Source organism: Erpetoichthys calabaricus, chromosome 7, assembly GCF_900747795.2.
Source record: "Erpetoichthys calabaricus chromosome 7, fErpCal1.3, whole genome shotgun sequence".
Taxonomy (NCBI): domain Eukaryota; kingdom Metazoa; phylum Chordata; class Cladistia; order Polypteriformes; family Polypteridae; genus Erpetoichthys; species Erpetoichthys calabaricus.
Genome location: NC_041400.2, coordinates 135,513,549 through 135,540,722, shown reverse-complemented (window position 1 = coordinate 135,540,722; position 27,174 = coordinate 135,513,549). Strand labels below are relative to the sequence as shown.

At 39.2% G+C, this 27,174-nt stretch overlaps 1 protein-coding gene and 1 pseudogene across 2 annotated transcripts in view; both read left to right on the top strand.

Moving 5' to 3' along the window:
• Positions 1-27,174, top strand: part of si:dkey-190g11.3 (uncharacterized protein LOC567059 homolog) — a 49,295-nt gene that overhangs the window by 7,614 nt on the left and 14,507 nt on the right. The window contains exons 2-5 of one of the 2 annotated variants that reach the window (XM_028805429.2): positions 16,210-16,423; positions 19,956-20,060; positions 23,980-24,120; positions 24,609-24,659. In XM_028805429.2, coding sequence (XP_028661262.1) covers positions 16,253-16,423; positions 19,956-20,060; positions 23,980-24,120; positions 24,609-24,659 — 468 coding nt within the window. In that variant the 5' untranslated portion in view covers positions 16,210-16,252. The remainder of the gene's footprint in view (positions 1-16,209; positions 16,424-19,955; positions 20,061-23,979; positions 24,121-24,608; positions 24,660-27,174) is intronic. The other variant, XM_051930182.1, reaches the window with a different exon arrangement.
• LOC114654162 (uncharacterized) lies at positions 796-5,525 on the top strand (annotated as a pseudogene).

Genomic DNA, 27,174 nt, shown 5'->3' with positions numbered 1-27,174 from the left:
ATGAGTAATGATGGCTGGGTATTAACAACGGTCATTGTTTAAATTTTAGCCAATCTCAGATCTAAAATGAGTGACGATCGCAATGCAGCCACAACAGCAGTGGCCGCGGAAAGGATGCTTAGGAAATGAAGTCACATGACTGACGAGGAACGTAGACTTGCTAATGTGACCAGACGTACACAACGTGCACAACAAACGGATGAGCAGCGTACGGCTACAAATGCTACTAACACTGAAAGAAATCGTGCCAGCCGTGCATAAGCGACTGAAGAAGCTCGAGCAGCCACAAATGCAGCATGGGTTGAAAGACATCGAGCAGCCCGTGCCTTGTGGCGTGAAAATGCTCAGCGGCATGGCATTGCCATGTGCAATCACACAGATATTATTGAGGATGAAGTTCTGGAGCACCACTCTGGTGCATTTGACAACCTGTGCAAACATTGCAACTCATTCAACTTCACCTGTGAGAACAAGCAAGGTAGAGAATACAATTGCTGCCATAAAGGTCAAGTTCGAATTAACCCTTACAGATACCCTGACAGGTTTAAGAACCTGTTGACATATTTAGACCCAAACTCCAAACACTTCTTGGAAAATATCAGAAAGTACAACAGTGCATTAGCCTGTGCATCCATGGGCACACAAGTATCCCTGCCTCCAGGCCATGGTCCATATTGTTACAGAATACATGGCTAAATATACGATCAGTCTGGACCCTTGCATCCCGGAGAGGGTGAAACACCAAAATTTGCTCAAATCTATATATTAGACCCAGACGAAGTAACTGATCAAAGAATGTCACTATTGACAAACAGCGGTTGCGAATATGAACTCATGAGAGAGTTGAGTGCTTTCATGAGTCAAAATAACCCGTATGCTCAGGCATACAAAATGATGTTTGAAGTTGAACAGGAAGAAGAGCAAAGGGCGTTAGCCGAAGGATGTCAACCAAAGCAAATCAGCATGGCATTAATAAACGATCGCAATGACGATCAAAGAAGATACAGTGCTCCCCGCTATAACGAGGTAGCAATTGTCTTTCAAAGTGGAGATGGTGGACCACCTTTCGAAAGAGATTTCAGAGTGCAGTCCAGATCAACAAACGCATTTCAGCATATGAGTATTCTTCATTCTGGGTTAGACGCAATAATATATCCACTACTCATTCCCTTTGCGGAACCAGGATGGACTACTAATATGAAACAATATGGAAATGGGAAAAATGTAACCCAGCTAATGTATTACTCTTACCTTCTTCACGAAAGGCCGGAGTTTAATCCCCTTTTCTATGCAGGCAAACTTAGTCAGCAATATATTGTAGACGCCTATTGTAAAGTTGAAGCAAATAGGCTTTACTACATTGAACAGCACCAGAAAGATTTGAGGTGTGAGAACTACACAGCACTGCATGACTAGGTTGCGAATCGTGCAAAGAATTTGGGACTTAAGCCTGGAAGGAAGATAATACTGCCTTCAAGCTTTGCTGGAAGCCCTAGAGCAATGCAAATGCATTATCAAGATGCCATGGCAATAATTAGAAAACATGGAAAGCCGGATTTGTTTATAACAATGACGTGCAATCCTAAATGGAAAGAAATCACTGAAAATTTAAAGAATGGCCAGAAACCTGAGTTCAGACCAGACTTGGTAGCCTGAGTATTTAAGCTCAAGCTAATAGAGTTATTAGATGACATAACCAAGAAACATATTCTTGGAAAAACGACAGCTCATGTGCATGTTATCGAGTTCCAAAAAAGGGGACTGCCACATGCACATATTCTGATTGTTCTGGAAGCAGATGACAAAGCCAGATCTGCTGAAGATGTGGACAAATTTGTATCGGCAGAAATACCAGATCCAAATTTACATCCAACACTTCATGCAATTGTCATGAAACATATGGTGTATGGACCATGTAGTGACGTAAATAAGACTTGCCAATGTATGGCCGATGGAGAATGTACCAAGAAGTATCCCAAAGAGTTTAACAATGAAACAAATCCTAATGTAAATGGGTACCCGGTGTACATGAGAACCAACACAGGAGTATGATTTGCAGTAGGAAAATATGATATTGATAACAGATGGATCGTCCCGTATAATCAATATCTGCTATTGAAATACAACTGTCACATTAACGTTGAAGTGTGTGTTTCAATAAAAAGTGTCAAGTATTTATTTAAATACGTTTATAAAGGGCATGATTGTGCAAATATAGAAATTCTGCAAAATGATGGCACAGGCTCACTGGAACACAATGAAGTCAAGCAATTTTTAGATTCCAGGTTTGTCAGTGCTCCCGAGGCAATTTGGAGAATATTTTCCTTTGACATGCACAAACAATCACATAGTGTTGAGAAATTGCCATTGCATTTACCTGGTGAACAGGTTTTATATTTCCAAGATGGAAATGAATCTGAAGCCCTGCAAGAAAGGGATGACAAGCTCATAGCTTATTTCAAGCTGAACCAAGACGATGAACATGCGAGGCAGTACCTCTATACAGGCAGTCCCCGGGTTACGTATGAGATAGGGACTGTAGGTTTGTACTTAAGTTAAATTTGTATGTAAGTCGGAACAGGTACATTATTTTAATAAATGCTATTGTTGACCGACTGTAACCAAGTGCTCTGCCAATGAATGATGGAGTTTCACCTCTCTCTGACCTTTTTATTATTTCTACTTTATTTTCAATGGTGATGGTTTTTCTCTTCTTTACTGTATCACCAGCACTTGCATCAGATTTGTGTTTCAGAGACATTCTTGAAGGGTGAAGACAAAAGGTTAAGATGAGCTCTTCTGCACAGCACTGTACAGCTATCACAGCAGGCAGACATCCCTCGTCAGCATGTCTGGTGTACTGACAAGAGACAACTTCCTGCTATGTACATAACTGTACAAGCAGGCTTGCTATTGAGAATGAATGGGAGTAGTGAGGGGCGGTTCACCACCCACCCACTACACAGTCACCTCCACTACAGTATGCAGTCTGCAGCATGCGTCCGCCCACGGAGAATGAACACGGTGCGGCCAAAGGCGCGTAGTGAATCGCCCACCACTGCCCCCATTCAACAGGCAGCCACCCGAAGCACACTACAATGCTACCCCCTGCCGCCCCATTCACCCTCAATGGCCTCCATTCAGCCACAACCAGGTCACCGCTTGCAGCATTACCAGCCACCCACCGAAAACGATTCGGGGGGAGCCGTGTGTAGTGGGCGGGCAGTGAAACGCCCTATACCGCTGCATCCAGCCTGCGTCCAATCAGGAGCAGTAGCTGCAGTGGCGTAGTGGGCGGACAGCGAACCGCCCCATTAAGCCTCCGTACTGCACACGAGCGATAGCTGTGGCCCCAGTGACTATGGACCACAGGTCACTGCTCGCTTGCCGCTGGTAGCCTCCTGAGGGACACAAAGACACTACACTGCGCGAGCAGCGAAATCGCACCCCTCCAGCCACTACTCGCAGTGTCCTCCACCCAAAGATGACGGAGCGGCAGTTAATGGGGCGCATGCATCACAACTGTGGCCTCGTTCGTAAGTCGTAGGTCGGATGTCCGTAACCTGTACTGAAATACCTGAGCACTACACATACATTGCCAATTCTCAAGCTCAAGGAAGAAACATTTTTGGAAAAAAAGACAAGGGTCTTTTAATAAAATTAGATGGATGTACACTGCTTCTCCAAGACAAGGCGAGTTGTACTACCTCTGTTTGCTTCTACTTAATTTAAGAAAGGCAACATCTTTTGAATATCTAAGAACCTATGAAGGTGTAGTATACCCAACCTTCAAAGAAGCTGCAGCAGCAAGGAACTTGCTTGCTGATGACACAGAGTGGGATGACACTCTTACTGAGACTTCCATATGCAAGATGCCATACGAAGTAAGGCAAATGTTTGCATATATTTGTGTCTTTTGTGAACCAAAGAACGCTAGGGTTCTGTGGGAAAGTCACAAAGAGTCAATGATCGAAGACTTTACCTATAGAAGCTATGATACACAAAATGCTGAATATAAAGCCCTATTTGATATTCAGGAAACCTTGCTTATCCATGGCAAAAATTTAGCTCACTATAGATTGCCGGAACCCCCATCTGGCGCAAGTCGGTACACTTTTGAGCCTGAGATCAATTTTCAGGCATCACGGGACATCGCATCCCAGAAAATAGTGGAGCTTAATTCAATGCAAAGAGCTGCATTTGAATCAATAATGAAAGCAGTAAAGGATGATAAAGAGAAAGATAGACTGTTCTTTCTGGATGGACCAGGTGGAAGTGGCAAAACTTTCACGTACGAAACACTATACCATCATGTAACTGTCTTAGAAATGAAAATTCGGTGCTGTGCGTCCACTGGAATAGCAGGCACTTTGTTACCCTTGGGAGCTACATAACATTCAACGTTTAAGTTGCCAGTACCACTGCTTGACAATTCAAGTTCAAGTATAAAACCGACATCCCTAACAGAACAATTCCTCAGGGAGACAAAAGTCATTCTTTGGGATGAGGTCACAATGACACCACATTATGCACTGAGAGCAGTAGATGAACTTTTACGTGACCTCATGAACAACGACGAACGTTTCAGTGGAAAGGTCGTCATTCTCGGAGGTGACTTTCGCCAAATACTTCCTGTCGTTAAGAAAGGAAACAGGGTGTAGATTGTTCAAGCTTCACTAAAAATGGGCAAACTGTGGCGAAAGTTTAAAACGCTTAAACTTTCAACCAACATGCACCTTGCTCCAGGCCAAGCTGAGCACCAAGAATGGTTACTCAACCTTGGCGATGGAAAGCATACCAACGATTCAAACCTTGATTGAAGTTCCACTGCAATTTATCGAAAGTGGAAATTTGGTGGACTTGGTTTTCCCTAAAAGAATGAAAGTTGAAGATATGAAGAACTTTGCCAACCGTGCCATTCTTACTCCAAAGAATGAGGATGTGCACAGAATAAATGCAGAAGTACTTACACGTCTCTAAGGAGAAAGACGAACTTACTTCAGTGTTGACTCAATTGTGTCTGACAATGAGGAAGAAAATGCAAACTATCCCGTCAAGCTCTTAAATACTTTTACTTCATCTGGAATGCCAATTCATGAGTTGTATCTGAAAGTAGGTGCTCCTTCGGAATTTGAACCCCAAAAGGGGTCTGTGCAGTGGCACAAGATTAATTGTCAAAGGCTTGCTTGCAAACTATATTTCTGCTAAAGTCCTGACAGGTGAAGCAGCTAGAAAACCAGTGCTTATACCGAGAATTGGATCTCTCACCATCAGAGACTGATCTATCCTTTCAACTGAAAAGGCGACAATTTCCTCTGACCTTGGCATTTGCAATGACCATTAATAAGTCACAAGGTCAGTCATTTGATGAGGTAGGAATTTACTTGCCACAGCCAGTATTTGAACATGGCCAATTATACGTTGCTTTCTCAAGAGGAAAGAACAAGGACAAAATTAAAGTCAAAGTCATCAAGACACCTGCACAAGTTATGCTCATTAAAGGGCCCGATCGAGTGTTCACTTGAAATTGTGTATATAATGCAATTTTTGATATGGACCACCAAGCAGAACATGCCCAGCAATCAGCCAATTTGACTGAGGTTCCAGTGGACACCAAACCTTTCTATAATCTGATGTATATGGATTGGGATTCTATAGAAATGGTCGTTGAACCAAACGTCAACATTGTGGTTAACGTTAATCAACCATGCACCAGTCGGGGACTGGCAGGACATGATCCGCCACCCCAACATAGTTATTACTCCGACTCTGATTAGAGTTGTAAAATACGGTTTGTTTTGAAAATTTGTTTGCCAGAAAAAATCAAATGAGGTGCACCGAAGAGCTAAGTTCTCGCAGCCCCGTTTAAACAGGAAGCTCTTCATTACATCGGCCGAAAAGGTCTATTTTAGGCACAAATCAGTGCCATGATAACAAAATCATTTCAGGGACTTAAAAAACAAATAATTCTTTGCAGAGAAAGTATTGATTTCACAAAACGTAGAATTTGTAGCCCGATTCGATCAGGCTCCCAGTCTCTAGTAATCAATAATATTAGGAAGCAATCCCGTGTAATCACTTATTTAGTTGTTAAACTTGGAACAGAATTCTATTGAAATGCAGCTACTGTATTTGAACATTAATGTCAGTAATAAAAAACAAGCATAAAGATGGGTCTTCTTTGCAGTCTAAATATAATATAAAGAATTGCTGCCTGCCACACCCCATTTCTCTGATCAGATATCTCCTCTATGTTGTGTATTTGAAGACTTGTTACTTTTTCACCTGCCTGCAGGCTGCTTGATTACCGACTATGTACTTGTCACCTACCATGCCCCTTTTGATTTTGCAGTTTTAGAGCAGCAAGAAATTCATTTTTAAAAACTAGGTTTTAGCCCAGCTTTAATGTATACATCATAGTCAGAGAGGGCAGCACGGTGGCACAGTGGGTAGCGCTGCTGCCTCGCAGTTAGGAGACCTGGGTTTGCTTCCTGGGTCCTCCCTGCATAGAGTTTGCATGTTCTCCCCGTGTCTGCGTGGGTTTCCTCTGGGTACTCTGGTTTCCTCCCACAGTCCAAAGACATGCAGGTTAGGTGCATTGGCGATCCTAAATTGTCCCGTTTGTGTGCTTGGTGTGTGGGTGAGTGTGTGTGTGCATGCCCTGCAGTGGGATGGCGCCCTGCCCGGGGTTTGTTTCCTGCCTTGCGCCCTGTGTTGGCTGGGATTGGCTCCAGCAGACCCCTGTGACCCTGTAGTTAGGATATAGCGGGTTGGATAATGGATGGATGGATATTCGGGAGAATAGTTTTATACGGCAATACATTTATTTATCTTCTTGTCACTTTACACTTTCTTGCACATTAATGTATATTTCTTCTAACTGTTCAGTTTATTAATATTTAAATAAAGGTACGTTTACAAAATAAAACCACATGTATATTAAAAAAGAGAGTGCATGCACAAGATATTGTAATATAGGATGTTCAAAAGAATTTTATTTTTAAATAAAAAGCACTAGATTGATTTTGACCAAATCAATTTAATGAAGTATGTTTCGTAAAAGGATGACTACAAGCAGGAACATTATACAAAAAGACTAGAGTGTGCACACTGGTTGTGTGACATTTAAATGCATTTTAGTTGTTAAAATTAAAAGAACAGATCGATCTTGACATCTTCAAGTGTCTGCCCTCAGAGCACTGTGTCCCGATGCAGCAGCTCATTAACAGAGCACACACATAGAAAAATATCAGAGTTCTCTCTTATCTGTTGTGGTCAATTGCCCAGTGTGCAAGAGGTTGCTAGAATGAAATGAGTGGTGCAAAATTAGGATGAAGCCCGGCAAAGCCAGAAAGAGAAACCCATAGCTGCATTGAAGATGCAAGGAAACATACCATTGTGGGAAGAAGTAAATGAACAGGGGTTAGTAAGCCTTGTGAAGATACTGGGTGCCTTGCATTGTTAACAGGCAGGGAAACTAATGCAGGAGGTAGAATTGTTACCTTGGAGGGGAAAGCTAATATTCGTCTTGGACACTAGAGGGTAAGCATCCCAGTAGGTGCCAAGGATGCTGGATCTTGGATATAAAGTGATTAACAAACCTTGCAGGGGCTGTGTTTAACACAGAGATAAGTAACAGGTAACCCCCCCCCCTCCCCTTTTCACAGCTGCTTTGTTCCCCCATCCTTCAAATGCATATGCCTTCCTGCTCCAAGCCTGAGGAACAGTGAGGACCAGGATCTTTTGGGAGTCAGATGTTAGGAACAGTGCGGGATGCTGGTATTCATGAATTCTCTCTATATAAAATTAATGTAAATTCTGTATACAATATAATTTCCCAGACTCTAGCTCCCACCTGTAATACTGTAAATCAGTCCCGCATCAAAAGCATTTGCATTGGGTCCCGTGAGTCCCACAGTGCGGACCTCTACCTTGGAGCATAAGCTGACCACCACTGAGTGAATATGTCAATTTTGTTTATGTTCTCCTTCATTTACATTTGAAAGCTGCTTGATTTTGTACTGAGGATATACGAATTCATGAATTTGTATTACTTAATTGCCTAACCTGCAGTTAGGGATGCATGTACAGTATATGCTGTCTTGCGTGCAGCCTTCTCAAGATTGGAGAGTCCGGAGAGAGCCTTAAATCTACATTGGTGAAAACAGTATTAAAAAATGAAGGTACAAGACCGTAAAACTTAGTAAAGGGAAGTCTGACATTTGGCAGTCATTTTTAATTGTTATCAATGGCGACGGCAACCAAGTGCTGTTGGCTTGCTGCGGTAAATGTGCTAGCAAACAGTGGACACAAGTCTGTTCTGTGTATTGTATTGTATTGACCCCCTTCTTTTGACACCCACTGCACACCCAACCTACCTGGAAAGGGGTCTGTCTTTGAACTGCCTTTCCCAAGGTTTCTTCCATTTTTCCCTACTAGGTGTTTTTTGGGAGTTTTTCCTTGTCTTCTTAGAGAGTCAAGGCTGGGGGGCTGTCAAGAGGCAGGGCCTGTTAAAGCCCATTGCGGCACTTCCTGTGTGATTTTGGGCTATACAAAAATAAACTGTATTGTATTGTAAGTCAGGCACCTTAGGTTTAAAGCGCCACGCTTGTGCAGTAGCGAAGGGACAAACTAAACTGACATTCAAAAACTGTCAAAAGTAACAACTAACTCTAAAAGCAGAGGACAAGATAAATGTGCGGATTTTGTTTGCAAAGATATAGGGCTTTACGACACAGTGTCTGGTGAGAGCTATAGCAGTACCTGGTTGACGCAGTAGCCAAAATTGGAAAGGCTGATATTTAAAAGGATTCTGCCTCATCCTATGACTGTATCGCGGCATGTGGTAGAAAAAGCTAAAAACTGAAAAAGAATATTGTATATGACAAGTTAGATACCATTAATAATTATGGGTGAGCTGTCATAACTCATATTTGGACTGAAAGCTTTGAGAAAATTTATTTCATATCTGTTACCATCCATTATATTAGTGGGAGCTACAATCTTTTTGACAAGGGTGCTTTTTGTGATCCCGTTTGAAGCAAGCACGATTAAAACAAGAGAAAACATTCGCCCTTTACTGTTTTGAGTTTTCAGAAATGACTGTTACTAACCGAGGAGCAAACACAATCGCTGCCAGACTAAACTGTTGTGCCCACATTCTTAACACGATTCTCTCAAGTTCGTTTACGCCAGCAGTGATGGAGGAATAACCCGAAGTTGCACAGCTTCTGGCTAGTGTAAAAAAAAACAAAAAAACTTATTCTTCTATTTTAAACATACTGGACAAAAAGGCAAGCTTACAGTGTCACTCAAACAGGTCCGTGGAGACAATATATAATGCTGAATTCAATGTTGCAGCAATTTGACGATTGGCCGCATCAGCAAAAAGATAACAACTGTGGTCTCTTCTGAAACCGTTCAAAGATTTGATAACTGATTTAGAATCAGATATTACTGAAACAAACTGTTCAGCACCAACTCTTATCCAAGTGCTCTACAAAAAATCAAAATTTCTCAGCCAAAAGCTTCTGTATCTATAGCTTTTATTTAAGAGGATCACAAAAGTGCAGAAACAAGATGAGACTTGTAATAATTAGTAAAAATCGCGATTTGATGCAATTGCACTAAAGACTGCAGTGAAGTTCATTGGTCAGCCGTTAGTAACGCCCCCTTTCCTCACAGAGCTTGTGAGCGGAAGAGGAGATGCAGCAACAAGTACTGCGAAAAAGTGGGAAGTGTTTGTCAAGCTACTACTAATAATATGCTGACTAGAAAAACATATATTTTAAGCTTAAACGTTGTAGCAGTTAAGGCTTTTGTCCACCTCTTGAACCCTCAGGTACCACTCGAGACACGAGGTAAAAGTATAACTAATATTTATTTTATAATTATACAGTGCACCAAGCACCCTCCACTCCACACTCATATAATCAATAAACTCTCTCAATAAACCAATCCTCCTCGCCCAGACACGTCGCCACCCTACCTCCCAGCTCAGCTCAGTGTTCTGGGCTTCCCACAATCCTTTTATAGCCCCTGACCCGGAAGTGGTTCCTGGCACAACCCACAAGTCCGTTTCCTTCCGGGTCAGGGCAAACAGTCCTCTTCTTCATCCCGGGAGCACGTCGCTTCCTCCGGTCACGTGACTGTGACGCACTCCCGGGTTATAGGGCACGCAAGAGCCCACTAGCCCCCCTACAGCAACTCCCGGTGGCCCCCAAGGTATCCAGCAGGGCTGTGTGTATAAACTACAGAGTCCATGAGGCCCTGCTGGAACTCGGGGCACCATCATGCTGTCCGGAGGGCTCCTCCTAGCGGCCTGGGGGTGGCGACCGGAGTCCGTAGCCGGTCGTCCATCACAACGTATATGTGTGACTTGCATGTAGACGGTACCATCTTCCATGTTTGCTCCACATTTTTGTGTAATGAATAGCAATTATTAACATAGATCGTACTTTATTTCAATAGTAATTGGTCGCCTTCTTACAAAGCTTTAACTAGACATGTTGCTCCTTCTTGATCCTTTCAGTGAAAAAGACGTGCAAACATGTTTAAAAAGTAAGTCCCATTAGAAGATCTGTATTAAATTCTGATGAAGAAGAATCGTAACAAAAAAGGGAAAAGGACAACTGGGCCAATGAGGGTTAACTTTCAGCCACCTCCTTGTACAAAATCATGTTAAACGGGTTTATCAGCCGTACATGGCTTTCTTCATGGAAGCAATGTGTTTCTCCGGGCTGGAGCAGGACAAATTAGGCCAGGTGGATGGGCGCTGGATGGAGTGCTGCGAGAGTGGGCGGAGGCGTGTTTAAAATAATCAGCCCCGTGTAGACCTATTAGTCCCTATTAGTGCAGCACTTACTTGGGTTTGGGACTGTCAAGTCTCGCATTGTGCGTGTTCTAAAGAATGGCACTTGTCTTTGTGGGAATGTGCTTTTGACACGTTTCCAGTGCGCACTACACTTCTTCTTGTCAGACTTTGAATAGCCAAAGTATCTGAACAATACCCAATTCCACGTTTTTTGTGCCTTGGGCTATGTCCGTTGGGGTGTCTTCTTTGATAATGCTGATTTTTTTTCCCGAGTTTTCGTTAACATTTTCTCTTTTATTTCGCTGGTACTACTGCGCTCACTTTTGTGTGCGTCAAATGAACATGATGTGGCTGTAACTCTGTTCCAGCCACGTGATTAGTTCAGCGCAGCGCTGTTCTCATTATCATTGGTTTTCATATTGTCTGTCAAAACATGGATGGAATGAGTTCTGTCGAAGTTGTATCAACATTGTCTTATATTTCTAATGAGAAAGTTATTTTGCGATAATTATATTTATTGTTTTATCGCCCGCACGGTGGCGCAGTGGTAGCGCTGCTGCCTCGCAATTAGGAGACCTGGGTTCGCTTCCCGGGTCCTCCCTGCGTGGAGTTTGCATGTTCTCCCCGTGTCTGCGTGGGTTTCCTCCGGGCGCTCCGGTTTCCTCCCACAGTCCAAAGACATGCAGATTAGGTGGATTGGCGATTCTAAATTGGCGCTTGGTGTGTGTGTGTGTTTGTGTGTGTCCTGCGGTGGGTTTGCACCCTGCCCGGGATTGGTTCCTGCCTTGTGCTCTGTGTTGGCTGGGATTGGCTCCAGCAGACCCCCGTGACCCTGTGTTCGGATTCAACGGGTTGGACAATGGATGGATGGATGGATGTTTTATCGCCCAGCCGTAATTGAGAAAGAGAGAATCATGGTGGTATCAGCAAATTCTCAAACCTCTACTGTAATTATGTCAACGTACAAAGCTGCTGTAATTTCACTGTACAAAATATTACGTTGCCATTGTTTAACATAAGCAATCTTATTTGTTTTGTCTGCATAACATGACTTCTGATCTTTCTTTATCGAAACAAGTAACGTTATTAAAGTTTGGAAAACAGCCATGCATACTTAGGTGTACAGCATGCTACAGCTTACACCAATGGCCAACAAATCTTTAGCAACAAATGATAATGAAGAGTGTATAAACCTAATAATCTTTCTGTTGTGTCAATCAATTTAAAAATCACTTTTTCTTTGCAAGTGATCACGTGCATCCCATATGCTTCACTCTATACAGCTGCATATATGTAATGCTCCTGATGTTGGCTATGTACAGCATAGTAAGTTATTTATAATTGTCTTTAAGTATGGGTACAGTTCATTTGACCATGGTTTCTTAACTTAAAAAATACACAATATACACATGTGTATTCACATCAACCATCCTAATAGTTTATGAGACACTAGTGATACAGTTGTAATTATGATTATTTCTAAGAATCCACTTTACACTTTTGCTAACATATTATGATTACCCTCACAGTCAAACAGAGACTTTCCTGTGTCACAGCAGAAAAGATTGCTAATTTCTTATAGAGCAATAAATATTGGGTGACAGGTAGGGCTGAACTGATGGTTGATAATATCGTCCATCGCCACCTAGCTGGACACATTGTTGATGTAAATAAATGAAAATGTGCAGGAATTTCCCCAAAGTGCCAAACAGCAGCTGTCACGTTTTTTTTTTTTTTATCTCCTGTGCCTCACAAGAATGGTGTCAGGCACTCATATTCACAGGAGGAGGTGTGTGAGATTCCTCTGCTTAGCTAGTTTAGCAGGTGTGCACTGTAATTGTGGAAAGGCAGCCTGATTAGTGAGTCACACAGAGTTTAAATGGGAAGAGCGCAGGTACTTGTATGCAGTAAGATATGGGCACTGAGCAAAGAATGTGGTGGCATGGTGGTGCTTATTTGGTGTTGCGGGCAGTGTTTGAAGTTGTCTGGTTCCAGTGGTGCTAGAAACGTCAAGGGAAACAAGAGATAACAAATCTGAAATAAACAGATTAAACTATATATCAAAGGAGTGCCTTATGTTTCTTAAAAGGTCAGTGCCATTGTCCTCCATCATGCACATCATACATTGCAAGCTTGCAATACCAATTAACACTCAGCTTTATGCACTTCTTGGGGCATGTTGTATGCATGCATGATAAGAAAAGGCAAAATATGCACTATAGCCAAGCCATGATCAAACACAGTGAAGTCTGATTTTTTATATAATGCGTGCTGAGTAATTTTTTGTCTTGGAAGACGGTAGAAAGAGAGCAACTGAAGACATCATGTTTGAGTGAGTAAAAGTAATTAGTAGATGAGGTAGATCTAAGTGTTTTGTGCCAATTTTAGAGTTTCATTTGAATATGGCATAATGATTTGTAGCAATTTTAAATGAACTTGGAAAGAATTAACTTTGAATCATCTTAATATCATTACTGAATATAGCTATGAGTTGCAGCAATCTGTGAGACAACAAAACAAATGCATACCCAGCTAAAAACATCCAACCAGTGTAGATGTTTGCCGCTGTATAAAGGTAGAGAAGCTAATTATTCATAAACCACAAGCTTCTCTTCATCACGCCACCTAATGTTCTGTGCTGACAATACGTGCCACCCCTTGGGGCTCCATAGCTTTTGTAATATGTGAAAACTGTCAAAATTTATTTTACTTATTTTGTGGCTCTTTATTTCAAACAGGAAGAGACACTGCATGACATACATTTATTTATTTAACAGCGATAGTCTGCCCGTGACATTTGTTTCTTTAGACAGTAATTTGATGGTTGATGTGGAAGCTTTTTTGAATGACTATTTGAATCTGTGAAGTTGCATGTGGATGAATGAATCTGTGAGGGAAGGGAAGGATGTGAAATGGTGACATATATAAAGTTATAATAAAGCAATTATTTAATAGCATTATGAATTACAAAAGCCATGCGGGTCTTTGCTTAAAACATGGTGTTAAATAGTCACTATAAGGAAAACCTCCCCAAAGATCTAGCTTCTCATCAAACATCTAGCTCCTCCCTATTCTACCAGCTCCAACAAGGACAGTCTCCCCTGGTCCACCTCACAATTGCATGCCTCCCAGCATTCTTTAGATCATTAACAGGAGCAGGGTCACAGATATCAGCATGCTTATATAAATTTGCACTAGATGTAATATGTAGGGTTTTCCTCCTTGCAGTTTTGACTGAGCCAGTAAAAAAACTGAGCACAAGATGCTTGAAAACTACCATTTGCTTCTGGTGTCAAAACTAAAGAAATACTGGTATTTTAAAAATTGGGGTTTTCAGTACTTTTTCAGTACCAGTAAACCACTCAAACCCAGATGGGACTGTATTACCCTTTTAAGGGAAACTTCAGTGCATCGCTTTCTGAGGGAACTGTTGCTTGTTGGTTCATAGAATCATGGAGCCTAATGGAACCCTGAAAGTAATTCTCAGATGGTACCAAAAGTGACCCTTGGGGAAAAAAGTTAAAGCCACCCTGATGCATACAGTTTTTTTTGGGGGGGGGGTTATTGATGAAAAGAGAGTTTGGAATACATATTCTCTGCAGTAAAATAAGAGTCACTTTAAGTTTATGTGTGTACATCAGGTTTGAGCTTTTCATACATAAAAGGAAATGGTGTGGTCAATGTTAAGCTATGAAAACATTGAAACACTATTTACCGTCTTAGAGGTTGACACAAAAAAAGAAACAAAACAATGTGGCTACAGAGCACTTGTTACTTTTTACTTGCTTCTGAAATAAAGTCACCATGTTCTCTGACTGAATGTGCTAAATTTTAAAAAAGCCATTTGTGTGCCTTTTTAATTTTTTGTAAATTAAGCTAACAGAAGCGCACCCTCCCCCCCATCTGTTTTAGAGAATCAAATGGTTCTGATACAGATAAAAAACATGTTATGTAGAGAAATATCAAGCTTGTGCTGTCCAGCAAAAGCCTGACAGCACTCAGCTTCACGTGCTATGTTTGAATTGTGTAGTTTGCACGTACATTACGGCCTTTTGTGGGTTGTCCTTTCACAACTGTATGATGTGCAGTTTTAAATTGGGTTGTGTTGCAGTTTCTATTTAAACTGTTTGTGGCCAATATATTTTCTTCAGCAATGGGTAGCTGCAAGGCTTACAGTTTATGTAATATATAGTATAATGCTTTATTGCTGTGTTTTGTGAGAGGACAGTGCTATAAACGATTCCAGTAATCTGATTCAAGTTATTATTCTGTCAAATGTTGTAAAATCATAATAGAAAAATAGCCTTACCTTCCACAAAGGTACAGCATTTTGACTGCATGACTTTTTCTGTCCAGCAATGCAAGTGCATGCTGCTGTTTTAACACACGTTACTAGTGTGGCTGTCCGGTCGGTCTGTAATGCTATGTCGTTGACTTTGAAGAAGATAATTTTCTGCTGTGGAGGTATTGGTTTTGTTGATCAGCCTTTTTGCCAATCACTTAATGGGTGAAGTGAAACAAACAATAAAAACAGATATCCTAGTGTTAATGGTTGTAATTCAGTAGTTTTGTTTTTGAAGATGATTTAGTTTCTTGTGCACAGCTTTCTTCACTGATTTTCTGCATTTCAGGGAACAAACAATACATTTCATGTCCCAGTATGGTTTAGTGACATCTTTGCAGGTAGTACCCATTAGGTACTTGCAATCTGGAATTGGATAAGTGGCCCTGAAAACCTATGGATGGATGGATAATTTCATACCCACCACCAATGTTTATAACTCAAAAATGTGATGCCTAAAATGATTGTCACAATTGTGTGCACTCTGTTCTTGAATGTGTGTGCTGAAGCTTGAACATTCAGAAAGGTACTGGCTTCATAGACCTGATCTGTTCTGTCTCTTCAAATTTGCAGTTCTCATGTACATGGAAATTCACGAGTAACTCTAGGAATTCTAAAATTATTATCTTAAAGATCAGTTGATTTTTTTTTTTACTCAGGTTTAGTCTGCCAGTAAGATTTTGATCAATCTACCTTTTGTGGCTTATGTAGTTAGTGCTGTCTACTGACAACTATTGCGTTAATGTCATAGGACATTACAGTGCCTAATGAATTAAGCCTGCAAGTTGTGTGTTGGTTTTGTGTGAATTATTTTGTTCCAGTACATCTATATTTTTTCTCCACAGTCCTTATTAAGCAAAGATATTTCATTTGTTGTAAAGGCAGAGTCGTGGCTCTCTACTACTCCTTGCATAATTTATTGCAGACACAAAAAATACACAAAAACATTTTGTTTTTAGTTTGATGCATGTACCAAAAGAAAAAAAATGCATTTGAAAAACAATGTTGAAACAGAGAATCCTGAACATTGTCTCCAATTTGCTTGTTTTTTTAGATGAATTATAAGTCTGACATAAATCTAATTATTTTGGAATATCATGGAAGATCCCATAGATGCCTTGCTTCAAGAGAAAAATACAATAATCCGGAGACAGAATGAACCAAACCACCGCCTGACCTTACTTATTACTGCATCAGTGGCCACAGTATATGGATTCTGGGCAATGTTTGTATTTCCTGGACTCAGAACCATTCCATTGAAGTTAAAGGTATTAAGAATAATAGGCATGCTATTTTTCCTTTTGTACTTGTTAAGTCAAATGCTGTATCATATTATGTAGCATCTGAGTGCATCCTAAACATGCTGCATAAACAAATAAATATAAACCAAGTATGCATAAATAACTAGGCTGCTACAGAGTACAAAGTTGGTTTACCTTTCATTTTATTCTTAAACATGTAATATTCCCATGCATTAGATGTTTAAATGGTGAGACAGAGGACATTTTTGAATGTCTTCATCGTATTAAATTTAATTTTTTCCACACGCCAACCTCAAGACCTTCACCTTACTTTTTCCTTAATCCATACTTGAAAATTTTTATTTTGCTTGCTTGTTTGTTCTGTGCAACTATTTTAAAAGACACAAAACTCCATTGTTGCTTGAAAGTGTCAACTTTATTTTGGGCTGTGTCGCATCTTCTACCTCTCCAATGTAAGTGCACAAAGATATTTAGTAAACAGGTGAAAGAAGCTGTTGGGCATCATTGTAGCTCATTGCTTCGTATTGTAAGAATCAGTCTGGGGCCCTGCTGTCAGCCCTCTTATAGCCTGCTTTTCTTGGCAGCTATGTAAAAAGTACTTTACAGTACTAGAGTTTAATAAAGTGTACAATTCTCAGATTGGAAATGTTTAATTTGCACTATGTTTCTTTGTTGTGAATATTATAATTAATGAAGCAATTGAGGTTTAAATCAAAATCTAAAATGACTCAACATTTTCCTACTTCTATCTATCTATCTATCTATCTATCTATCTATCTATCTATCTATCTATCTATCTATCTATCTATCTATCTATTGTGTATGTATGTACATACTGTATGCAGTACATTATATGTTTGTAAATATTGTGACAAGTGTAGAGGGCGTAGCAGCCACTTAGCCCAACACAGACAGATTCAGGATGAACTTATAAAAACACAAATGTTTTTTATTTTTTTTTCTTCACCTCGTGGGAAATGCCTTCCCTGTTTCCCACAGGCACAACACAGTCCCATTAAGCACAATCACAGTACACTACTTTTCATTCTCTCTGTTTTCTTTCTCCTCCACTCCTCCTTGGCAAGCTTTGTTTCCCTCCTCCTGACTCTGGTTTACCGAGTACTGTCTGCTGGCACCTTATATGTGTTATCCAGAAGTGCTCCAGGTGCTTGATGACCTGCTTCTGGCAGCACTTCTGGGTGTGGTGAAAGGAATGCTCATAACAGGCTCTGGATTAGCTGCAGTGCCCCCTGGATCCCAACAGGGCTGTAGACATCTCCGTCTCTTATGAAGCCCTGCTGGAGTCCGAGGCACCATTGCAACCCATAGGGGCTACCATCTAGCATCCCGTGGGAGGTACTGTTCTGCCCATGCTTGCTTCCCTTGCTTCAGTGAAGAGGCATTCTTCTTAGGAGACATGCAAGTAAAAACTTAATTGTTCTACATACAAACAACAATAAGCTTGAACTTGAGTTTAGTTTGAATCTCTGCCCTTTTTAATTATGTCTAAAAACTCATTGTTATTATCTTAATTGGTCAATATTATCTGAGGTTGTGCGTTTATATATTATAACTCATAATTCCAAAAAAGTTTACAGTGAAGAACTGTGGTAGGCTTGAGTATGACTGTGTTAAATGAGAATAAAATTACAAAGCTTTACTAACCTCTCAGTTATTTTAATCATAAAACATACGATACATACATTTACATATTGTAAATGTAGAATGGCAGCTCAAAACTGCTCATATGTATTCTCGGAAAAATATCTGGAGCAGTGAAATCTGCAGTAAATTACCTTCCACATGACATTTTCAATGAGTTAGAAATGGCAAAAGAAGAGAATATACTATGTATAATTAACTTCTGCAAATGCACAGTATTAAGTAGAAAGTGCATCTGCAGTTATTTTCTAAATCTCTGCATAAATTATATGTGTTGTAAGTGGTAATAATTACAGGACAAGCTGACCTGCATGTTATTGTATTTAACTGATTAGCATAGGTGGTGTAGCCCTGCAGCAGAGAAGTTGCGTATAAGTCCCAAAGGTCACACAGTTAGATATTGTCTGTGACTCACAGTATAACTTTACACATTCATTGTTTTTCTACCGTAGTTAACACAGTGATTACAGTATATGACTATTGAGTAACATAAAATACCTTGTATATGTCTGCATGAAATTGGTCTTCAAGACCAACTGGCTGTTCTATCAGAACTCAATGTAAGTGTGGAAATGTGCTTAAATGGGTCCTTAGATGGACTGGCTTCACATCCAAGGTTGGTTTTTGCCTTGCATACAGTGCTCCCCTGATTCAGTTACTCTGAACTGGATTCAGTGCTTTGAGCATGGGAAAGGTGCTCTGTAAAAAAAGGTATCATTATTGTTAAGTGTGCTAGAGGATCTTACTGTATGTACCATGTGTATGTTCTGCAATAAATATATCTTGTATTGCTTTTTATTGAAAAACTACAGCAATGTGTATTTTCCATGAAATTAGATGTGTACCATGTTTGAACCCTCAAAGATGAAATTTGTTGCAAAAAGTTTGGGACAAATGACAAGGTTATTGGAAAAGTGGAAAGAGGTCATGGTGTACGATTAAAACTGGTACAGAACAGGGATACTAACTATGGTTTCCGGCTGGTGCAAGGCAGTTGAAGATAATAGTGATTATGTAGAAAAATAAAATAGCTTAGCAAATTAAGTACATCGGATTATCCTATTAGTGTTCATATAATTCAAGAATAAATTACTTGCAATTGAAAAGGTATTGCAAAACTGTTTGTGAAAGCCTCAAAAATTATGTTTTTAGCTAAAATCCTACAACTCTTACCATTAAACTACAAAAGATGAAATCATATTTATGACAATATTTACAGTAAATCAGTCCAGTACAGACCATTGTAGTCAGAGTATGGTGGCTGCAGGTTTTTAAATATATCTCTCAAAACACAACTGTCTGACTATCTCCATGTATTCTCCAAATCTCACTTTCCCACTAGTTTTCTATGACCAGATTCCTGGAAGGTGTATCATTCATCTCATTTTATACTGATGTCTTCCACATTCTCTTCAGAGTTGTGCCAGCAGACTGACTTCCAAAAGGACACAAGAAGTACCCCATATCTCTGAAATGAAAGCACTGAAAGAGTGAATTTCTTTGTCTTTTATTATCTAAAATTTTAAACCTCATAGTCTTCTTTTATTTTAATTTTCTAATTTTTCATTTATTTTCACAGCAGTAGGAAACATTTTTAAGATGTAATTGTGGCAAGCCCAGAATAAATGTAAGCTGTAGCCTAAACATAAAATGCTGTGCCAAGGTGGTTATGTGGAGGAAATCCATAAAGTCATTTGGTTTCAGCTACAAAAAGTCATGAAGTTAATGATGGGGGTTCCTTACTCTTACATTGATTGAGTGTTCAGTGCCTCTATAATAACAACATGCAAGTTATTGATTTTAATCAGCAAATGCATTACAGCAACATGGATACTTAACTGTTGCATTAATGTAATAAATAATCAATACCCTGCAGGTGCCCTATGTGCCATCAAGTAAAGTGCAGACACAAAACGTGATGAAACTTCTGAAAGGACGCAAGGGAAGCCTGGCAGATCTTGGGTCAGGGGATGGAAGACTGGTAGGTTCCTAAAAAGGTAACAGATTACAATGCATTCACTGGTTTTCAACTAACCAGAACAAATGTCAATATTTGAATTATACATTATAAAATAGTTAAATTACATTTTTTTCAATAGCTCAAAGACAAAAACTCAGATGTGCTTTATATCTTATATGATGGTGACTTGTGCCATCAGTTAAAGAACCATTATGAAGGCTAGTCCAGCATATTTATTAAAAACAATTTGTGTATAGTGCCTGTTAAAAGCATTCACACCTTGGAAGTTTTCACATTATATTTTTATATAAAATTGAATCAGAGTGGATTTTTGACACTGATCAACAGAAAAAGTGATCTAAAGTATCTGCAGTTGTAAAACACAAAATAATCGATCTCATAGGTTTTCTATCCCTTCAAGTCAGTGTTTAGTAGATGCACAGGTCTCTCCATCAGATTTGCACATCTGGACACAGACATTTTCTACCTTCTTAGTAAAACATCTCAAGTTCTGTCATGTCGCATGGGGATTGTGAGTAAAGAGGATTTTTCAAGTCCTACCACAAATCCTCAGTTGTATTGAAATCTTTACTCTGACTCGGCCACTCAAGGACAACAACATTGTTCTTTTAAGGTCATTCCTGTTTAGCTTTGTTTTAAGCATAGGATTGTTGTCTTGTTTAAAAACAATATTTCTCCCAAGGGGCTGATCTCTTTCAGACTGCATCAGGTTTCCCATCAGTATTTCTCTGTATTTTGCAGCATCTATATTCTCACAAGTCTTCTAAGGCCTGTGGCAGAGAAGCATCCCCACAGCATGATACTGCCACCTCCATGATTCTCAGTGGGAAAACTGTTTTTGATAATGAACAGTGTGTGGGTTACAGTACATATGGCATTTAGTCTATTGGCATTTTGGCCTCATCAGACCGTAGACTCTTCTAACAGCTGACTTCAGAGTTGCCCAGGTGCCTTTTAGCAAACTCTAGCTGATTTGATATTAGTGTTTTTCTTTTAATAGTGGGTTTCTCCTTGCAGCACTCCCATAAACTTACATCTGTTGAAGCACTCAGGAAACAGTTGCTTGCACAGTCTCTCCAATTTGAACAACTGTGGCTTATAAGTCCTTCAGAGTTATTATAACTCGCTTGGTGGCCTTCTTCACTAGTCTTCTTGATGTACAATCACTCAGTTTTGGTGAATGGCCTGCTGTAGTCATATTTACAGCTGTGCTATGCTATTTTAATGATTGATTTAGCTGGACTTCAAGGGATTTTCAATGACTTGGGTATTTTCTTGTCTCCATCCCCTGACTTGTGCTTTCTTAATCACCATTTGGAGTTGCTTGGATGACTACCAAAATGACTCACCACAAGTTGGACTATCCAAATGAGACAAATTTATATTGTAATCAAGTGAAACCTCTGACAGGTGATGTCCATTGAACTAATTATGTGACTTTTAAAACCATTTTGCTGCACCAGTGATGATTTAGGTGTGTCAAATGTAAGGACATGAAAATACTTTGTATTTTCTATTCATAATTAATTTAGACTACTTTGTGGAGATCTGCTTTCATACTGACATTAAAGGGCCTTTTTCTGTTGTTTAGTATAAATAAGCCAAATCAAATCCACTGTGATTCAATGTTGTATAACAATAAAATGTCAAAACTTTCAAGAGGGTGAACACTTTTTATAGGCACTGTAATTATAAATAATGCACCAACACTTGTTATCCTTTTAAGAACTCATATTGCCGCTTCTGCTTTTTATCATCTAGCTAGCTTTTCTGGTCTTCTTAAGGTTTCATTTTAAAGGGCATCATCTTTGCCTGTGCCAGTTGTGACCTTCATTACCTTAGAGTTATGCTTTTTCAGGTCAGATTTATCCTTAAGCTGTTTTCTCCAACAGTGACTCTGGACATTTGAATCACAGCTTTGCTTAGAATGCAATTCATAACTGTTCGTTTATTTAATGAATGATTCTTGCTTTACATTTACTGACAGCCCCAAATTATCCATAACAGTACTGTTAACTGTATAGAAGCGGCTGTGAGGTGGCATTATCTAGAGAAAGCCATGTGTCTGAAATTATATGTGACGTAATAGTCATTTATCTCTGCTTTAACTCTCTTGATCTTTCCAAATAACTTAATTCACAAAAAAAGATTATAAATAGCTATGCCATCTTGTCACTGAACTTGATGAAGTCTGAGACAACTGTCTGAAATGGTCTGCTGACAGTTAACTTGCTAAGGCTAACCTGCAATTTAGATAGATTAAGCATCAAACTGTATGTATGCGCATTATCCAGGTTTCTGAACTGAGAAAAACAAATGTTCTCTATTGGACTTAAGTACCAAGGGAGAGAGGCTGTACAAAAATCCAAGCAATGTATGCTTTTAATATACAGGACCCTCCATAGTGTTGTTAAGGGTATTTGCATGCATTTCAGTCACACCATGTAGAAATGACAACACTTTTTCTACAAGGTCCCGCCATTTCAGGGTACAATAATGTTTGGGACATAGCAATAGCAGGCATATTAAAGCAGTCATGTTTAGTACATTGTTACATATCCCTTGCGTGCAAAGACTGCTTGAAGTCTGCAGTTTATAGACATCACAAGTTGCTGAGTGTTTTCTCTGGTGATGATCTGCCAAGCCTCTAATGCAGTCATCTTCAGCTCCTGCTTGTTTCAGAGGCTTGCACCTTTATGTTTTCTCTTCAGCATATTGAAGACGTGCTGAATTGAATTTTAACAGGGGACTGGCTTGTCCATTCAAGAATTTTCCATTTTTTAGCTTTAAGAAACTTAGCAGTATGTTTGGGATCCTTATCTTGTAGGATGATATGCTGTCATATCGTGAGCAGATAACACATTTCTATGCAACTCGGAATTCATTGTGCAACTGCCATCAGCAGTTATATCATCAGTGAAGATAAGTGTGCCAGTACCTGTGGTAGCTATACAGTACATGCCCGAGCCATAACACCCCACCAATATGTTTAACGGATGAGGTGGAATGCTTTGGATCTTGGCCAGTTCCTTTTCATCTCCACACTTTGTTCTTGCCATCACTCTGATGTAGGTTCGTCTTTGTCTTGTCTGTTCACTAGACCTTTTTTCAGAATTCTGCAGACTCTTTTAAGTACTTTTTTGCAAACTAATCTGACCATCCTGTTTTTGTGGCTAGGTAGTTGTTTGCAGCTTGCAGTGTGGCCTCTGTATTTCTGTTTATGAAGCCTGCTGTGGATAGTAGTCTCTTGACACATTCATCTGCCTCCCATAGACTGCTTCTGATCTGTTAGACAGGCATTTGGGGCTTTTTCTTTATCCTAGTTAGGATTCTTCTGTCATCAACAGTGGAAGTTTCCATGCCCTACCAGTCTCTTTGTGATTACTGAGCTCACCTGTGCATTCTGTCTTCTTAATATTATTCCTGACAGTTGATTTAGGTGATCCTAAGGTTTTAACATTGTGTTTAATGGTTTTATTCTTGTTTTTCAACCTCATGATGGCTACTTTGATTTTCATTGGCATGGCTCTTGTCCTTATGTTGAACAATGATAACTACAGACTCCGAAGGGTAAAGCAAGCCAAGGCATCCCATGCCTGCAATAATGAAACAATGAAACACACCTGAGTAATCACAAACACCCGTGACGCTGATTGGCCCAAACATTATGGCTTCCTGAAATGGGGGGACCATGTATAAATATTATTGTCATTTCTTCAAGGTGTGACCAAAATGTATACAAATACCCCAAAATTAAAGTTTGCAATGTGCACTTTAAGCATGTTTGAATTGTTTGATTTGTTATTTTAAACCGTTGAGCAGAGGAGTAAATCAAGGAAAAATGTGTCTTTGTCCTAAACGTTATGGAGGGCACTGTAAATGTATCATAGCATTTCATATATCACGTTTGTTTTGCTAGGTGTTTGCTGCAGCATCTCTTGGATTTCAAAGTACTGGTTTTGAGGTAAACCCTGCACTTCTGACTTATGCACGATTCCGAGCCCGGTGGAACAGAATACCAAGCCATAGAGTAAATTTTGTCAGCTCTAATTTTTGGAAGGTATTGTGTTGTATTCTACACATTTATTGCATTCATTGCCACAAATATATGAATAGCCTTTAGGTTTTGTGTTTTGCATAGTTGATCAATAGGAAATTCATTGCTTCTTGCAATCAACATTTCTAACAAAAGTGAACTGGGAATTATAGCGACTACAATTTCCACAGCCTTTTGTCTCAGAAATTTATGAAAATAGCATTTCATTTTTAAAGCAGTCAATAATTATTTCTGTTTTTATGCATTTATGTTTGACACTTTTATTTACGTTCACATTTTGTTTCTTCAAGATAAACAGCCAACAATATGGTTCTTATTGTGTATTTAAACTTCACTGCACACTTTAAGTGACTGGATTTGGGGGAAAAACTGCTTTCATTAAATATTTATTTATTTAACTAGACATTTCTAAATTAAAAACTATGTTGATTTATTTTGCATTAGGTTTTATGTGTAATGTGTACTTTTAACTTTTTTATATGCTTCTCCAGGTAGACCTTTCACAGTATGATCATGTGACAGTGTTTTTAGCACCACCTGTGGTAAGTCATTTATTTGTAGGGACATACCTTGATTATTTCCACACATACAAAGAGCAAAGCAAGTTCAGTCAGTCAGTCATTATCCAACCCGCTCTATCCTAACACAGGGTCACGGGGGTCTGCTGGAGCCAATCCCAGCCAACACAGCAAGTTAAATTTTAAAATCATAATGGAATGCACAATATTATTTTTATGTATCAGTCTTCATATTATGGATTCCGTACTGAGCAAACAATCACCAAAATTATTATTTACTCTTATATTTTAATTTTATTGAATTTTTTAAAATCAAATAACACTCCATACACATAACTTGAGTTCTACAAAAATAAAAAGGTTTGAAAAAAATCAACCCCCACCCCTGAGAAAGAGAGCTAGGCCAGCAGAGTAAAACGTTAAGCTAGTAAAGACACAAGAATAGATAAAATAAGAAATTAATAGAGATACATGGAGTAAAAAAGGTGAGAGAACCAGCTTCCTCAATTTAAATGCTTATTCTAAAATGTTATTGATTAGATCCTGCCAGGTTTTGAAAAAGTTTTGAACAGATCAACTAAGTGCGAATTTGATTTTTTCCAGTTACATATAATATAAAACATCAGTTACCCAATGACTTAAAAGAGGAGAGTTAGGATTCTTCAAACTGAGCAAGAGAAGTTTACGTGCCAATAGTGTAGTAAAGGCAATTACAATTTGTTAGTCCTTCTCCACTTTAAACCCATCTGGAGCTACACTAAATACAGCTGTTAGTGGATTAGGAGGGATTGTGACATCCAAGCTGTCTGAAAGGTATTTAAAGATTTTGGCCCCAAAATTATGTTAATTTGGTGCAGGCCCAAAGCATGTGACCAAAATTATCATTTACAATAAGAATTCAAACACACGTTAAACTATTAATAAAACTAGCATAGACAAGGGGCAGATTCCACAGAGAAGCAAACAACTGTGTGACTAAAATTCTTTGAATAAGATAACATCTATCAGCCACAACTGCAGCAGTACTGCCTTACGGATGCAGCCGTTAGGGTTCAAGTCCAACCCCTGGTGCTGTCTTTGTGTAGTTTATCAATTTTCTTCATGACGATATGAGTTTTTCACACGTTCATTGATCCCCCAACATCTCAAAGATGCTTATGTTGTATTAACTGGTAATTCAAAATTATCTCTGTTTGAGTGCAAGTGTAGATGTGCATGAGTGGTCTCTGAAATGAGCAGGCGTCCAGTTGTTAAAGGCCCCCAGTGACTGTAAAATAAATGAAGTATGCATGAGACTGTTAAGAAATATAGGGTTGTTCAAAAGAAATATTCCAATTTTATACAAGTTTTATTCTGAATTTTTTCAGCTAGCCAATATATGGTTTACACCATGTAATAAGAAAACTTGAGTTCTATTTGTTATGTGGGTGGAAGAGTATTTCGCTTTTATGCCATCAGGCAGCACTGTTAAGAAAAATAGCCATACCATAGAGACATTTCTTTTTGAAAAAGCCTGAATAATTATGCTGGACAACAATTTTTTCAAATGTTTTGCTTCCTGAAAATTTTTGGTGATTATAATAGACAGCTTCAAGCTGAACACAAGTGTAATTTCGAACTGTATCAGGTGAAATTGGGAGAAACATGTATTGTCTTGTGTAGTTAAAGCGTGTTGTCAACTGGCTGGATTTAGTTTGGTGCTCTCTAGTTGGCAAGAAAATTTTCAGCAGCATCCTTGAATGCCTTCTATGCACTTTGCTCCGGCCCTACCAGCAGATCTTCAGTTTTCTTTTCTTTGATGACTTGTCTAATTTGTGGACCAACAAAATTGCCTTACTTTAATTTTTGCGTTAGATATTTGTGGAAACCTCTATCTCAAATACCAAAAACCCTTCACCTACCTTGTTCATCGCTTTTAAACAAAATTTTTCATCGGTCTAAGTTTTATATGATAACAAGGCAACTACAGTATATCTTTGTTAGGACGAAACGGCCACAAATGCAATTCAAAATTGGGAATTCAAAATTAAGAGGGGAACTTAAAATAACCACTAAAAAAATTCTAAACACATAGAATGCATGACAGTGATGGGCCAGGAATTTAGCTATAAACTTGGTGTCAGAATTTGAACATTGAGAGGAGCCTGCTTTGGCAAGAGACTTATCAGAGCTGTATTTGTTGAATCACTCATTTATGTAGGGGAGAAGGCAGTTTTCAACATTAGATAGTGTGGATTTAGAAGGCAGCTTAGAAAAAAGTGGATAACATTTCCAACAATAATACATCTAACCATGGTGACCTCCCCTTATCCAAAGAATCCAAGACTTTCTTGAATTTTAACAATGACTGGTGTGAATTAGTAGAGAAACTTCCTTCTCAGTGAACCTTGTAAGGTCCACACCTTCTAGCAAGTGGTTAATTTTAAAAAACAATACTGTAGGTGTCACATTTCTGACAATTTGAAAAAGCATTTATTGATCTGACCAGATTTATCAGCAGTGAGTCCAGATTTTTTTCTGATAATGGGAATAGATACTA